Source organism: the organism of the source record quoted next, unplaced genomic scaffold, assembly GCF_019419815.1.
Source record: "Pyrus x bretschneideri cultivar Hongxiangsu unplaced genomic scaffold, Pyrus_bretschneideri_v1 Contig66, whole genome shotgun sequence".
NCBI lineage: Eukaryota > Viridiplantae > Streptophyta > Magnoliopsida > Rosales > Rosaceae > Pyrus > Pyrus x bretschneideri.
This window is the reverse complement of record NW_025999805.1, coordinates 589519-606402: the sequence shown is the minus strand read 5'-3', so window position 1 is coordinate 606402 and position 16884 is coordinate 589519. Positions and strand designations below refer to the sequence as shown.

Sequence of the window (16884 nt, the reverse complement as noted above, 5' to 3'; positions counted from 1 at the left end):
GTAGAGCAAGGTGGGCGATTATACCGCACTGCCTAAAATTGCAGTAAAATTAAATCTGCAGTTGAAGATGGGCGATTGTACCGCACCGTCTTTGATCGTAGTAAAATTAAAATAAATAAACACTGAGTTAGTCATCAAGAGCTACACAAAACAAGAAAGCAAAAATATATGTAATTGTTATATTGAGAATTACGATAAGGCGTAGTGCTAGCAGATCTTGGCAAGGTACATCAAGCAGGTGAGGTAGAGGAGGAAGAAGAACAGTAAGATCCTTGAAGGAAGAATTTTTCAAAAGCAAAGGGAAATGAGAACTAGTTAGGGTTAGAAAGTCGTGTTGATAAGTGTGATATTTTTTTTGAACGAGATAATGTGTTATAGACATACAAAAGTTAGAGAGATAACCTTTACTAGGGGCAGGAGCGAAGCGTGTGCAATGTATCACACTGTTTAGTTTCATAACTATAACACAAAATGATTGCAGGTAAAGAGAGGAAGGGAGAGATATTGATATTATTGCTTTCACTTCTTTTATTTGATGTGTGTTGTGATCACACACAGAGTGCTCTTTATACAGAGCCACATCCGTGGAGAACCCAAAAAAAGGAAATGATTGCCTTTTTGAAAAACATCATTCAACAACAATTACACTACTATTCTCAAGTCATCCTCACTTTTAGCTAAATCATGTGGCCGTTCATTCCCACAACCTTTACAACAAAGCCACCATTATTTTTGTAATGTCATTTTTTCAATCCAATCATTTTCCCAAAACCCCTACTGAATCTTTATAATTTTCTCTAAGTTTTTTCACCTTGCTTATAAAGTTGGATCATTGGTGACCGACCTCAAGATCCACCCATTAATATATGATTGTTTCTTAAATAGTATGATTGAGTTGATGGCGTCGTTGATTCAATTTGTTTTTTTTTTTTTGTAACATATGATATTATCAATACTAAGGAGAAGATGTGGGCTTTGCTTTATAACGGGCTAGCAATAATGTGGTTCAACTTCGTCTTTGGCAAGAATCAAACCTAAGACGTCTCACTTATAAGTGAAAAGAAATACCACTAGACCGTAATATAAAGTGACTTGACTCAAATTGTTTTAGTGGTACTATTTTGGGTTTAGGTTGTTTTGAGTAGCCTAGGTAAGAGATTGTGAAGAAATTAAAATCTAACATTTAAAAAGTACGAAATTTCTTATTCTGCGGAACACTGTAAATTTCTCCGTCTAATTGAATGAGATTTTTTTAGAGATAAATCTCCAGTTTCTTGAGTTAACCAAAAGAAAAAGATTAATTACGTAAATTTAAAACTAAATTTTTTCTTAATAATCAGTTTTAGCTTTACTCCCACCTTCAAAAAACTAAAGCATAAACATTTTTACAATTATTCCAATTTTCTAAAAAATAACTATCTCGATTTCATATATAAATAAATATAAAATATTTGTAGAAGACCTTCCTTCGTCAAAAGGAAAATACTCACATCTTCGGGATCTGATGCAACACAGCTCCTCAATACCACAGGAGAATTTTTTAACAAAAAAATTCATAGACTGATAGTTATGTATCATTTTCAGCTTGGAAGTGAGTGGAGGAGCAAAACAAAACAGAAGTGGAAAGCGTCGGCAATGACGCAGGAACACCAATAAGCGCGCACTCATCTCTTCTCTGATTGGTCTGCCTTTCCCCAACGCGTGGGACGGTGTTTCTGCATACCCCATCCCTCTGAATCATAAAAAAACAACATTAAAATCCCTCACTGTAGTGCCCAATGGCAAAAATACCTTAAAAGGAAAATAATACCCAAGGGATATTATATTTGAAATACTACCTACCTTCACAAAACATAAAGTAGCACATAACGTATTAACAATATATATGAAGTCAAACTAAAAAAATATATCATTTGTTCACTTATGTTATTACACATGGTATATTCACTTATGTTCTTAGTATATGAAAAATTTCTCCTTAGTTGGATTTTCCTGTTCTATCTTGTTGATTTTATTTTTTATACTATAACATTTCAAAATTGTTTACTTTTTAGTTTAACATTACAAAATGAGACTAAAAGGAAATTATGATACATGCTAGACCGACTTATGTTCTGAAAACATAGAAGAATCTCTCATTAGTTGGATTTTGTCATACTACTTTGTTGGTTTCATTTCTCATGCTAATATACTGTACAATAATCGGACTTGTTTATTTTCTCATTTATCATTACAAAAGGAAAATGAGAGCCGAAAAGGTAAAATGTGAACTCTCAAATGAGAAGACTGTATTTATGTTGTTATATATGCTCATGGAATACAAAACTTCATAAGCTTTCCAACAAGCTTCAACCCACACCCGAATTTCTCTAGATTATTATCCTTACCAATATTCCTTCTTTGTCCTTCAGAAAGTTTGGTTCTATAGCAGCAGCAGCAACAGTATAATCTCGATTGATGAACTGATTGTCTTTGGGTCTTGGACGGATCTTCAATTGGAGCCACATATTTCAAATTTTCAAGCAAATCGCTTTGACTTTGGAGCTAAAGAGCCAAAGGTGATGGGAAAAAAGAGCAAACCCATCTCAGATTTTTCTTTATTTTATTGTTGCTCTTTTGGGAACTCTTTGTCATTTTTTTGGTTCGTTTTATGTGACTTCTTTTTTTTTTTTTTGAACGCTTTTATGTGACTTTTTTGAGGCTTCAAAGGTCGAATTTTGTTTTTGGAATTCTTTGGCACGATCTTGGTTGCTGTGCTTACCTTTCCCTGTTTTGCTCCTTGGATTCGTTGGTAGAATATAATCTATCTGTGTAGAAAAGTAGGTAGCTTTATTGGACTGTGCAAATATCTTTGCATTAGTGTGAAAGGGTTTGCTTCTTATTAAGTTTGGAGGAGCTTACTGGAAAAGTGCTTTTCTGGGGTTTCTGGCTTGTTTTGGTTTATGTGACGGATTTCAAGGTTAAGATTTTCTGGATTTTGAGCTTTGTTCAAGTGGTTTTTGTTCTTTGAATTACAAGAAATTTTTGTTTAGTTTTACACCTTGCATTATTGGGCTTGCTTGTTTTTATGTTTTGGGTTGTGGGTTTTGGAGGAGCTTACCGGAAAAGTGCTTTTTTGGGGGGTTTTGGCTTCTGGGTTTTGCCTGTTTTTGGCTTAAGTGACGGATTTCAAGGTAAGGGTTTCTGGGTTTTGAGCTTGTTCGTGTGTGTTTTGATGTTCGAATTACAAGAAATATTTGTTTAATTTTATATTTTGCTGAAGTTACAGGTTTGTGTACTCTCAGTTTCTTGTGTTGCTTATTTTGGTTTGGGGAGGTTTAGGGATTGAGCGGTCCTTATGAAAGTTCCTTCGATGAATGTTTGGCTTCGAAATTCTATATTTTTGAGAATTGGTGTTTGTTGCTGGACATGCTAGGATTTAGTTATATTTGGGGGTCTCGTTTTAAGCATCATAGAACGTTACAATTTGTATTCAACTGACGCCTTGAATTTTGACTAAAACATTATGAGTTTCTAATTTATGCTGTAATGACGCCTTGGATTAACTAGAACTGTACGAATTTCTAATGTATTCCGTAAGGTGATCTATTTCGAATTGGCTTTATATGTTTTTAGTATAAAATTGTTCAGTTTAGCTAAATGCTAAATATCTGAGCTGAGTCTTTGGAATTAACTAGGTGGTACTTTCCAATTTTAGACCTTTAATTTTGGAGCGACTCGAGTTTTCTCAGAAGATCTTTGTTGTGCTTTGCCAGGTTAACTTCCTAGGTGTTTATTAGCATGGATTCTCCTCAATCTGTTGTGTCTCCATTCAAAAGCTCTGTTGCCGAGCCTGAGAAGCAGTTCATTTGTACCAATGGGCCTGTATCCAATGGAACTGATGCCAATATAGATAGTAACTCAGAGAACTTCATTGGTGTTCTCGAGGTTTACGTTCATCAGGCTAGGGACATCCAGAACATCTGCATATACCACAAGCAAGATGTCTATGCTAAGCTATGCCTGACGAGTGATCCTGAAAAAACAGTCTCCACCAAGACCATTAATGGTGGTGGTAGAAATCCAGTCTTCAATGACAATGTCCAGCTCAATGTTCGGACTGTTGATTCCTCCCTCAAATGCGAGATTTGGATGCTGAGCAGGGTCAAGAATTATCTTGAAGATCAGTTGCTGGGGTTTTCTTTGGTGCCTTTGTCAGGGGTCCTCGTTAAGAATGGGAAGTTAGAGAAAGAGTTCTCTCTTTCTTCAAATGATCTGTTTCATTCCCCATCAGGGTTTGTCCAGTTGTCCCTCTCATACACTGGAGATCTGCCAGAAGTAATGTCCCTGGCCTCAAATCCTATTGTGCAGGACTCGGAGATAGCTGAGTCATGTGAATTAGATAGGTTAGAGTTCCCAGATCCGAACATTGACAATGAAGACCAGAGGATGGTTTCAGAGTACATTAAGATCCCATCTTCTGAGTTTGAGTCTCAAAGCTCTGACAGCTTTGTCACGGCTGACACTGAAACTCAGCCTAGTTACAAAGTGGGTGTTCATGCTGTAGAAAGCTTGTCGACTGCTACTATTGAGTCTGCTCATGTTCGGAAGCTTGATTCTCCCCCAAGCAGTGTGTCAACTAATGGTGTATCATCTGCGTCGGGTCATACAAGCTCAGAGTCATATGATGCTCCATCAGCTTTGAAATCTCCAAATCAAGAACAAGTTTCAGCTTCGGAAGAGAAGAAAGTGGATAAAGATGGTGAGATTAATTCGTCTGATGCGGTGCCGAGTGATACATTTGAGAAGCCTACTGTCACAGTCACCGTTCCAGAGCATACGGCGGTGCAGCAGGATTTTGTAGACATGTACATGAAAAGCATGCAGCAATTCACTGAATCGTTGGCGAAAATGAAGCTTCCTTTGGACCTTGAATCACCAACCAGTTCAGGAAACTCGAGCACTGATCAGAAAATAGAGACACCAAAGAGCAGTGGTTCCCGTGTGTTTTACGGTAGTAGGGCGTTCTTCTGATCTTCCGTTTCACTTGTTCGGAGGGAAAAAAAACAGGTGACTCTAGATTTTAGATTCCTCGTACTTATGTATAATAATGCTCTATGTATTGTGTTGTTTCCCTTTGTATGTTGAGTTGCTTTAGATGACACGAGAATCTTGACGTACCGGTTACAAGCTTTTGTTCTATCACCAACCTTGTATTAGTAACTTCTGTTACATCTTTCCTCTTTGTATCTACTTTTAATTTTACCTTAATTATTGTGATATCGAATTCCGTCTAACTACGTGTTAATCATGTTTATAAACATGAGTTATGCTGTGTGATTAAGCTCAAAATTTTGAAAGGTGGCCAAAAGAATACAATTTGGTTAATCTTCCATTAAGTCATTCCATCTCCTTTACAAGTTGAAGTTTTTGTGCCCTTTGAAATTTAGGTGAAATCATAGGCTCTAATTATGATAGCGAAGGTAAAGTAGAATTCAATTACGTAATTAGTGTAATCTCTCTGACAACTGCTAATGTTAGTGAGAAATATTTCAAAAATCAAAGTATAGAAAAAATCCCTCGCGGTTATCAATCGTCAATATCAGGTGCAATAATAGTTGGGTCCCGTCCTGAGTTTCTTATCCTTCACGATGATGCTTCGAGCGATTTTTACTGTGAGCTTATATCGAAATTCTGGCATATAAACTTAGCAGCAGAAGCAAATGCTGCAAATAAAGGGAAATTTAGATGCATAATATCGAAAAATATGCATTACAACATCAAGGGAAATTTAGATGCATAATCTCAAAGTGGCACTTCAATTATTTCATGTGCTCTGAGGTTAATATGCCTCCTGCAGATCCATGCAATCTGACCGTCGTCTCTGTACCGCACTCTCCACAAACCAAACTTCTCGGCAATATCCTTTCCGGTTGAGCATTTCCGGTCCCTTAGGAAATCCAGAACCCATTGTTGTGCTGTTCTTTGATCTTGCTGGATGTCTCTTGAGCTTTCTGCAGCCCTACTTCTGTTCCTTCCCTGCCCAATTGCTGCAGCTCCCACTGCGCCAGCATGCAACTGCCCCTGCGGCTCCATAAAGGAGGGAAGAGTCAGCCAGGTGAGCGACTTCCCTGCTCAAATCTGGTATCATTTCTCCCATGCCAGCGGCTAGATGTGCTCCTATCTTGAGAGCAAATGTAAGCAGTTTCATGAACTTTGTGGTGTACGGTGCCAAAGACTTCACGGTCCTGTTGTCAACCTGCATCAGTTCACACCCCATTTGATCTTCAACAACATGCATTTCTCGTCGAAATTCACATAACATGTGCAGTCGAATAGCATTCATGCCAGGAACCATGTTGGTGATCAATCTCCTCGAGTAGTTTTCTGTTCTAACAAAGTAGAACATATTCGGCACTTTCCTCTCTTCAATTTGGACATTGTATGTCACAAGGTAATTCACTTTGCGATGAAGCTCCGCAAGGAGTCTGTGCTCGTAATATCTCAGCCCTTGGATCTCTTGCTTCAAGTCTCTGATTTCTTGCTCAATGATCTTCAGCCTCTGCAAAACCGCTTCAACCCCCTTGGCAATTCCACCGAAGGTTGGATCAACTTTGTCAGGCTCGTCACTTGTGGATAATGTGTTCTCTGGGTCGCTCTCAGGTGGTATCTGCAGTTCCTGAGCAAGGTTGTATAGGTCATGATATCTCCGATGGAGCACTTCACGGAAGTCATCATCTGATAGGAGGTCTCGGGCCAGATCAAAACCAGGTCCTAGAATTTGTCTTCCGGAGTCCGAGATTGGATCCCAGGTATGCTGGTAATCATACATGCTGTCTGCAGGAACAGAAAGTAATGCCTGTTTTAATTGTTGCAAGGGCGCAAATTGCGTCTTCCTGTATCTTGGAGGAGTGAGATTTTGCACGCATTCTGGCCGTATGACATTTTCAGTCAAGGTGATACCGTTACAGAGGCTATGAATTGCTGGAATTATAAGCTGCTGGATAACCCTCAGGGTTTCTGTCAGGTTCTTGGTGGAGCATGCAAGAATATCGACGTAGTAACCCAGCTGTCCTCCCAGTTCTACTCTGATATAGATTCCATTGATAGTTATCGAGATCAGGTACTTCTCAAGGCTGTAAGTCGCTCCATGTTGGTTTTTCAAGGCCATGATTCTGTTATGCAGATGCACCTGGGTTCACAAGCATACAAAGTTTGATAAGAACAGATACAACCAAGGGTAACTTGATGAATGTTCAGCACATTGTAACCGTGGAATCGCTAGTCACAAGGAACATTAACTGGTACTGGTTTTTATTGAGTAACGTGACTCATAAATCTAAAATAGTTTGAAGACAAAACTAAACAAGAATCGAAGAGCAAGTTAAAACAAGGATTAGGGAAATTCTTGCCTGTAATCGAGGAAAGAAGCCGGGTGTGAGGAACATGTGGCTGGAATCATCGCATTCAAGATGCCTCCCAGCATAAAGGGACTCCGGTCTGCTTAACTGCCATCGTTGTGGCTTTCCTCTTCCTTCTTCAAGAATGGAGGGGATCAACAGCAAAGAATTACGATCTGAAGGGTCTTGTTCGTAACATAGTTCCAGTTTAAGCATCATTCTCACAAGATCAGTTGCATCCAAGTTCTCAAATACCTTCGTACCCACTCCAGGAATTGGACTCTGCAAGCTTCCTCTTAGAATCTTCTCCAAATCTTTCTTGCTGATGAATCCATTGTTCTCATTTGAGCTTCGACTTCTTAAATCTAGTCTTATTAGTTGGCCAAGCACCTCGCCGCAGAACCACTCACAATCTAAGATCAGAAACCCGAGCTCATCAAAATAAATTACCTCTCCTATGTGGTGAAGGCAAGTAGCAACAACCCGCCTCCTCATTTCCACCTTCTCTTTGTTATCATGTCTTGATCGGACTCTTAATGATGGAACCTTAACTTGGCATAGCTCGTTGAACTCCTTCCACTGCATCGCTGGCTTGTTGTAGTTCTCTGATCTCCAATCTGATAATATTTGTGTCAGGTCATTGCAGAGCTGATAGATTCTTGGGACTCTTTGGAGAACTGTCTTGCTTGTCTTTAGAAGGTGATGAGTGAGCTTACTCACTGATGCCGATGATCTTGCATCAATTGTGAACACTGTTGGATAGAAGTCAACAAATCCCTGGAACTTGTCTCGCAATTTTTGAATCGAGTTCACTGCAACCTGTAAGTTTTGTGACGGTTGATTGATTTTGTCATAGTGCGTGAGTACAACCGTGACATTTGGTAGCATGCATTGCTGCACTGCTCTTCTAGAGTTTGAGACTATGAACCTGAGCCAGTACTGGAGGTCCTCTTCTATCTCCATTGAGTTTTTCGGTTCTCTGTTGTTCGTTTTCCTGAATAAACTGGATACGATGACAAAGAATGACGCACTGCCATGCCCCGGGAACATGAGATCATGGAGAGAATAGAATTCATGCTGACCAGCAAGATTCCATATTGAAATCTTTGTGCTGTCATCATCTTTGAAAGTCTTAATCTTCATTCCAACTGCTCGAACAGCTTGCTCAACCGGGTTCACTAAAGATCGTACTTGGTCCACATACGGAACCTTTGAAGAGGAGACACTCTGCAATATGGAATTGCACAATGTAGTCTTACCTGAAATCGAAACCCGAAATTTTTTATGAGATAAAATACACTTGAGCGAATACAACTTTATAAAATAGTTGATAAACTTTTAACTTTCACAATTACCTGCATATTCTTGCCCACAGAAGAACACTCTACAACTTTTTGGTACTGTAAGTGGCATGTCTTTAAGCAAATCCATTTCCGGTTCAGGCTTCCCATTCTGCCCGAGTCTTTGATAGACCCCATCCGTCTTTCCTGAATTCTGCAGCGGCGTTCTTGCAAGATCAATATTTTCAAGCCAAGGATTTACCTGCAGTGTCTCCATGATTGCCTGCAGAACCTGCTCTCCTTGAACGCCTTTGCAGCCCTGTAACGACAAGTGTCTCAAGCTGGCATTCTTCTCCAAGCTTTTGAAGAGTTTAACAAAATCATCGGGCCTTAAACTCTCATCATCGTATATCCCTAACCGCGTCAAACTTTCATTAGTTGTCAGCATCTGTAAAATTGCTGCAAGCCCCTCCCTTCCAATCTTGGTTCTTCCACCTCCAAGTGTTACCGATTTTAAAGTAATGTTTGCTTGATATTGCAAGGCAGAGAACCTGCTCAAAGGGCAGAGTAAATGCTCAACTCCGATACCTCCAAACGCGTTCCCATCTAAACACAAGCACTCCAAGCTCTGGTTCTTGAAGAGTCCAGCTGCTACATACACAACCCCCTTATCTTTCAGCCAAGTTTTAGACAAGTTTACCTCTTTGAGGGTCTGGTTCTGTTCCAAAACCCACCGAAACTCCTTAGCCCACCTTGATTTCAACCGCACTCCAGTAAGGTCGAGGGACTTAACCGTTGAGTTCCACCCGAGAGCACAGGCAACCCTGCAAGCGCCCGAAAGGTCGAGCCTGTAAATCCTAAGCGTGCTGTTTTCGGGTAGAAACTCAACCACCTTCGAGCTTCTCTCTCCGTTTTCTCCACTCCAAACATGGACTTCCATAGACCTATTCCTTGCTAAAACTGCAGAAATAAGTGGAGTTGCAGTGATCGAATTCGAGTCAAATATTGTCAACACCTTCAGTGTTGAGTTCACTTCAATCATCTTCGAGAGCTCCTCTGCGCCTTTCGACCCAATAGAGTCTTCCCATATCTGCAACTCCTCCAAGCTCTCATTGACCTTAAGCGCAGAAGCAAGAAACCCGGCTCCAGCAAACCCGATACCTGATTCCGAAAACATAATCTCTTTGATCACTCTATTCCTCTTCACGATCTCACACAACTCTGCCAAGCATTGTTTGTCAAATCTGTTTCTCCGAAACCCCACTTGCTTGATGCTCGAACTACTCTCAAGCAACGCCGAAAGATGGCGAAGCTGCTGCACGTCCCACTGAACCTGGTGAAACTCCAAGTTCATCAGAAGTTGGTTGGTTTTGGATGTTGCTAAAGCTGTGAGGAAGTGGGAGAAGAAAGAGAGGCTGTCGTTCGAAACGTTGATGTTGACGGAGTTTTCGGTTTCCTGGAAGCCGAAGGAAGAGGGTTGAGAGAGGTAGAAGGAGATGTTGTGGAGGCTGAGGCTTTCGGATTTGATGGCATCCAGAAGCCATTGGAGATCCTTGAGATTGTTCTGGCTTGTTGCCATTGCTAAACGAAACAAAAGGTCCAAAGATTTGTTTTGTGAAATTGTGATGATAATATCAGGATCAAGATCATATCAGTGACACTTTTGATAAATTGGTCGGTAAAATAATAAGAATTTGTAGTTAATTAATTGGCAAACCGCGTATTCTTTCGGTGTAAAAGTCCAGCTTTTGCCTTTTTATGGTTCATATTCTCAACTTCCATCTCAAGGTATGTAGCCTTTAAGCCACATTGTTTCAAAAGGAACAATATGAACATTTCTCTCCTTGTTTTGCACTCACTTTATTTCATTGGCACGGGATGCCACCGTAGCGGTATGCTTCTTTTCCATCTGCGGAGGTCAAGTCTGGTGTATATGATTGGACTTGATTGGATAACTTATTAGGTCCGTAGAAATGCAAACTAACTTCCAAATTTTGTCCAAGTTGAAGTTAGAAGGTGATTTAGTCACGAAGGAAACTAGGCACCACATTATGTCCCTTCCAGTCCTACCATTTTGTGGGATTTGGAAGCGATACATTTCTTTCATGACTAATCCATATAATTTGATCCTAGACACTAAACGTAACACGAGTCTTCTAAACCACATAACATGTGTTTGTATACACCGCAAGATCGATGCACTACGCTCCACTGATATGTTGATCAAAACAGTTTATACAATTATTTTTTGTTACATTAGATGATTTCGAACTCTGAACCTAACTTAGTCGTACGCATTATCTTACCGACTTCACCACTAGGCTAACCCCAATCATCAGTTTATACACTTCAGTGTGAAAAGTCTAGGCTGATCACTGGCCGCTTCAACAGAGGAAAAAGACAGGTTTTTAGGGTAAAAACAAATGGAGTAGTACACTTTATTGACATTTTGAGCTGTGAGCACTGAGCAATGCTCCTTTTCCTTCTTTTCCCATTGAAAAGAACAAGGGAATCCTATAAAGCACAAGAAAATGACAGTTGAGTGTTGGGGGACAGATAAAAATCTCCACATGGGATTTCCAATCATTGGGACTCTACCGTTTAGTTTGAATTATGATCATCAGGGCGAGAGCAATTTTCATGAAATGAATTAACCGTCAACATAGCATCACAGCTCAATAATGCGTTATCATGTGAAGGAAAACTCACACATGAGAATGCATTGTTGAACCAAAATGCCACGTGACAATGAACTTGTTTCAATGCCACATGAGTGCAAATGTACTCAATAAACTATTTACATTTTCCACATAATGTAGAAGAAGCAGAAAATAGCATGGGAAGAAAGATAAGAAAACAATGAACTTAAAAACAATGAATCTAAATGTTAACTTATTGATGGGGGTTTCACCAGTTGGGAGTCCTATTGTTTCACACGAGTAAATCAGAAACCTCACATACAATCTGAGAGAAAAACCAAATCCCAGAAGAAATATAACCACCAGCAACTTTGCCAGGCTTACAGAAACGAAATGAAATGGGAAGAAAAAAACACGAAAGTTAAAAAATCAATTGCTCTATCTCTCTCGACAGACTAACGCTGGCTCATCCCACTGGAGATGGAAGGTGCATTAATGAAACCGTCTTCCTGAGTATATATCCCGCGATCTGATACTACACCTCAATCGAATTTTAAGAAAGGAACCTAAATTTTCGAGGAAAAAAAGCAAATCCCAAACCTTGGCACAAATTTCCATGTAACTGCTTTCTCTCTGAATATGTATACTTCCAAATCAAGGAACCTCGTTAGAACTATATGATCAGTTTCCTTACAAGCTGAAAATCTTAATAAGGGAGACATAATATTCACAATCCTTCAATGCTTGACTGGTTTCGCTTCACCTCTTCATACCAAACAAATCACCTAAGCAGCAATTCCTGAAGTACATATTTATCCAGCAAAAAAGAGCAGAAAAAAATAAAGTGAATTCGATGAAATAACATTTAACTGTCACTCTGTCAGCATATAACTAATTTGACAAGTAAAAAGAGAAGCATTCGAAATTCTTTATATCTGTGACATATAATTTAGTTAACTTCAACGTGCATGACTTCTAGTTAATGAAAAGTCGATTAACACCATCCACGTCAACTTTCAACAATTTAGGTTGGGCTGCTGGAATGTTATCTCTTACATACATGAATGTGAACATAAAGTATGTCGTGGAATCAATGTTATTAGTATGATTGTAGAAAAGGGGGTGGTAGTTTTTCTATGTTGTGTTTAAACATGCATAACTTTCATATGAATTATTCGCAATCGAGAAAGATATAGCTTCAAATCAAGAATAAAAATAACTGAGCCATGGTATGCAGTCAAATCTTTCATATTCCAGAAAAGAGTTGTTCATTTGGAATTAATCTGTTCTCTTAATTCAGTTTTAAGGAGATAGTTACCTCTATTTGGTTGTCTACTGGTAACATTGTAACCTCCAATATAGCCACCAGAACTTTTGGCTGTGACGTCTGCAGGTAAATCGCCCAGCCCATAACCAAATGTGCTAGAACCATCTAGATCAGGACTGCTAGAGCGCCAAGTTGAGTCGCCATAAACTGAACCGTTCTGGTACAAGTCCCCATAAGACCCCTCATAACCAACAGTTGATCCATGAAATGATGATGTTGGGGCTACACAAGTGTCACCGTTTCTTCCATATCCTCCCCCTCCCAATCCAGAGCTGCTACTTCCACTTCCATAACCATTAGCACTATTATAGCCCGAAGCAATGCCTCTACTTTCAGTTGTAAAAGAATTAGCGCCCCAATTTGAGCCATTATTTCCAATCGCAACTTCAAAACCTCCATTTGAAGAGTTCAAGTAAGCCCCGATACTGGCAGGGTTCGAGTTATTGTTGATGCCATTATTTCCCCAGACATTCCGAGTAGTTGTGTTTAATACAGGACTGCTCCTCCCATTACCCACATTATATCCAATAGGGGTATTATACCTGTTTGAATTGCCATTATAGAAGGGGCTCAACAGTCGTGCATATCCTAGACTACTGCCAAAGTTGGAATTACCACCATACGTTGGTCTCAACCCCGGCTCCAGATTCATACCTAATCCATATCCAGAAGGGCCAAATGGAGACAACCCGCTACGACCGCTAGAGATTGGACTGAACCTGGTGTCCATACTGATGCCAAAACCTCCAATCGGGCTCATATTATAACTTTGAGCATAGCTGTTGAGGAAACTATTGGTCCTCCCTGGACTATAGTTGTGTCCTATCATAGGGCTCCGGCTGGGCCCTGGGGATAGCCCTTTAGGGACTGCCCTCTTGACCTCAACCATCTTACCATTGAGTTCATGAAATGTTTTATGCAGAACTCTGTCAACAGCCTCCTCCGAGTCATACGTAATAAATCCGAAGCCTCTTGGCCTTTGTGTGTTGTGATCATACATTACTACAACATCAGTGACTGTGCCAAATTGATCAAAGTACTTCTTAAAGTCACTCTCGGTGACTGTGGACGCTAAACCTCCAACAAAAATCTTTTTTTTGCTTCCAGGACTGGAGGAACCATTGACAACCCCAGTTCTGTTTAAAATGTGCTGATCCTCCTTAGGAACAGCCTTCTTTGCTTCCACCTAAAATTGGAAACAACAAACTTTACAAAACTATTGGTGCCATCCTAAATTTGCGTGTTGCAAACTCAAAATAACTAAGTCTATGAGAATATGATCCCTTCTAAAAATACAAGTCTATAGGATATATTGCAGCACTGCAACTAAAAATCTATAGCAGAATTGACATAAAGATCGATTAGATGCTTTACTCACTGTGCGGCAATCGATCATGTGCTTATCCATAACTACTCTTTCTGCAACAGCAGGATCCGCAAAGACAACAAACCCGAAACCACGAGCACGACCAGTTACACGATCCCTCATGATCACAGCCTCCACCACCTCTCCATACTTCCTGAAATATTCCTTGAGCCGTTCCTCATCTGTGTCCCAGGAAATCCCACCAATGAAGAGCTTCCCATGATCTGGTTCCATCTTTTTTCTGCAACAAAACATCACAAATCCAACAACCCAATTCAATTCAACTGAAAAAACACACTTAGGAATATATGCAATTCAATCTGAATTGAAAATCTGCCAAAGAAACTTCATAATTCAATAGTTAAAGGCAAACTTTTCATCGGGATTACATTAATAAATCCGAAAAGACTCCGATATTCAATCGAAAAATAGAAACAAAGAGATCAAAATGTGGATAAGCACAAGACATTACCTTGTCCAAAATTCAGACAGAACCCAGATAGTGCTCTGACTGAAACAACAATTAGGAAACGTCAAATCCAATCTTGGAACCTCCGATCTTCATGAACCAATCAGAACAACAAAGCGGATTTCCTAAACAAACAAAAAAACCCAACAAATAAAAAAATTGAGCAGAATTGTGGATCAGAAAATCAGAGAGACCCAACAATTCAAATAGCAAGATCAACCAAAAGAAAAAAATAAAATAAAAAGCTGAGAAATTTTACCATTTGAGGAGGACCCAGATGAGAAAAAAGATGAAAGCTAAGATCTAAGGAGTGGGATTGGAATATATGTAATGAAAAAAACAGAGGAGGATGTGGTGCTCATCCTCTCTATTTCTCTCTTTTGCTATTCTATGTTTCGTGGCTATCCCACTTCCTGTCTTATAAGTATATTTAAATTTAAATCTAATTTATAAAAAAGAAATGGGGAATTTGGAGGACTTTTTATATAAATAGACTGACAATCCACTGGTTTAAGAATATTTGGAGGAGCCAAAGGAGGATGATGACAGTGGATGTTTCTTTTGCTCGAAGAAATTAAAAACAAAACACAAACTAAAAGTTTCTCGATTTCCTTTCGAAGCAACATGTTGCATTGTTGTACTACTCACCACACGCTCTTACTACAAATTACAGACAATTCAAATACAGTTGCTTGACTTCTAAGTTTTTCTTTTGGAAAAAACGTATGATATTCATTTACGAGAAGAATGAAAAAGTACGGATTTGGTGCATTTATATGGGCTTGGGTAAAATTTTTGTTTGAAATTTTAACTCGGTCAAAGTGAAAAAAAAAATGTCATGCACTAAATTTTACAAGTTATGACCATCCTGAAATAATATATCATCAATTAACTCCTGAATACCTTGAACCAAATCAATTCATTTTCCACCGATAGTTCAAACCGTGCAGCCCCTAAGTTTTTTCAAAATTATTTTTGTCCATCTTAATTCTTAGATTGGATTGCAAACTTGCATGGAAGCACCAAACTAACATTAGACATTTGCGTTTTGGTGCCTTTAAAACATGCTCGTGTAATACAAGTTATAATTAAATTTAAGGTTTTGGGATTATAATGTGTATATGTTTGACAAGATTGCCAGTGTAAATTAAAATAAAAGCAAAAGACAAAAAGTACAACCAAAATACAATTCTGGTTAAGATTTCTATGGGATCTCAAACTGCTAAATTAAGTAATGTGGGCACTTTATGAGATTTATGGAGTTCCTAAAATAATCCACATATCCAAAAATTACCACGCAACAACAAGAAGTTTGATTATCACTGCATAAAGTATTTGATTTTTTTCAGAATTAGTTTACATCATTTTCCAAAACTAACTTTAATTATCGACACTCTAATTAGAATCATGAACGTGAGAACTACCAACCACCAAATCTCCATGTGACACTAATTCAATGAAGTTTTGCAGGTATATATCCATCTCTCAAAATTTCTTAATATAGTACCCAAAGTCGTGATGTATTTATTGGTTTATAGAACGGGGATATTATAATTTATACTCTAATTAATAAGCCACATTATATTAGTCATCATTAGTAATTAGATATTCAAAATACGTTGAATTTAAGACATTTTACTTATAAGCAGCAATAAATATCACTAGTCGCTTTGCATTATGATCGCATTATTACGAGACTGTAAATGCTGATTAGTCGCCTTCTATAATGATGAGGTGCTGTTGTGATACTCGCAACTTCTCAAACAGCCGACCCTAATAAAGAAAACATATGCAAACATGAATACTGTGGAGGTTGCACCCATCGTTATAAGCTTTAGAAATTTTCAAGAATGTCATTTTTTTGGGGTAAGAAAATGTCGTTTTCAAGTTATAGATCAAGGGAAGCTTGGAAATGTCCTTTACTTGTGGCCAATTTGTTCCTTTTCTTTTGTTCAATACTCGATAGAAGGCCTATTAATTTGTTCGTTAGTGAGTTATAGTACATGGAGGGATATATAGGACCACATGCATTCCATGTCTCCTGTGATTCTAAAAAAAAGAGAGATAAGAGCCAAAAACATTTGTTTATTTATGCATGGAATGGACGAAAGGATAAGAGTCGATGTGACCACACAGAAGATTAGCCTCACGATCGATATCAAAAACTGAAAATCCATGAAATTGCTTACAAACAGAAAGGTGGCATTTAAATGAAGGGTTAATAAAACGTACTTACGAAAAGAATTGAAACCATATGGTAACAAAACTATATTGTCGCCCATTAAAATCATCTATCTAAGCTTACCTATCGTGGTTACCACTCGTATTTTATCTCCCTCCTTATATGACCCAACATGTGAGAAGCAGATAAAGAAAAAGGTCCATAAGTTCGGTTCCAATTTGTTTGCTAGATCCTAAGAGACG

The 16884-nt window shown here is 38.8% G+C and overlaps 3 protein-coding genes across 5 annotated transcripts; 1 reads left to right on the top strand and 2 right to left on the bottom strand.

Annotated features, from left to right (window-relative positions):
• Positions 1-2345: 2345 nt before the first annotated feature.
• LOC103951446 lies at positions 2346-5276 on the top strand. 3 transcript variants are annotated; one of them, XM_009362815.3, is made up of 2 exons: positions 2346-2558; positions 3756-5276. In XM_009362815.3, the coding sequence occupies exon 2, from the start codon at positions 3781-3783 to the stop codon at positions 5011-5013; it is 1233 nt and encodes a 410-aa protein (XP_009361090.2). In that variant the 5' UTR covers positions 2346-2558; positions 3756-3780; the 3' UTR covers positions 5014-5276. The 3 variants fall into 3 exon arrangements, with proteins under 3 accessions (XP_009361090.2, XP_009361091.2, XP_018503977.2); XM_009362816.3 differs by lacking the exon at positions 2346-2558 and adding an exon at positions 2670-2959; XM_018648461.2 differs by lacking the exon at positions 2346-2558 and adding an exon at positions 3025-3173.
• Positions 5277-5712: 436 nt separating this feature from the next.
• On the bottom strand, positions 5713-10377 carry LOC103951448 (protein TORNADO 1). Its single transcript, XM_048573331.1, is given in 4 exon segments — positions 5713-6057; positions 6059-7171; positions 7392-8638; positions 8735-10377. Coding segments are annotated over 4 exon segments (4137 nt in total). The 5' UTR covers positions 10239-10377; the 3' UTR covers positions 5713-5784.
• Positions 10378-11534: 1157 nt separating this feature from the next.
• On the bottom strand, positions 11535-15136 carry LOC103951449 (heterogeneous nuclear ribonucleoprotein 1). The gene is made up of 5 exons (XM_009362818.3): positions 14720-15136; positions 14464-14585; positions 14004-14232; positions 12617-13811; positions 11535-12097 (listed from the first exon to the last, which is right to left on the bottom strand). The coding sequence occupies exons 3-5, from the start codon at positions 14223-14225 to the stop codon at positions 12084-12086; spliced, it is 1431 nt and encodes a 476-aa protein (XP_009361093.2). The 5' UTR covers positions 14226-14232; positions 14464-14585; positions 14720-15136; the 3' UTR covers positions 11535-12083.
• Positions 15137-16884: the final 1748 nt, after the last annotated feature.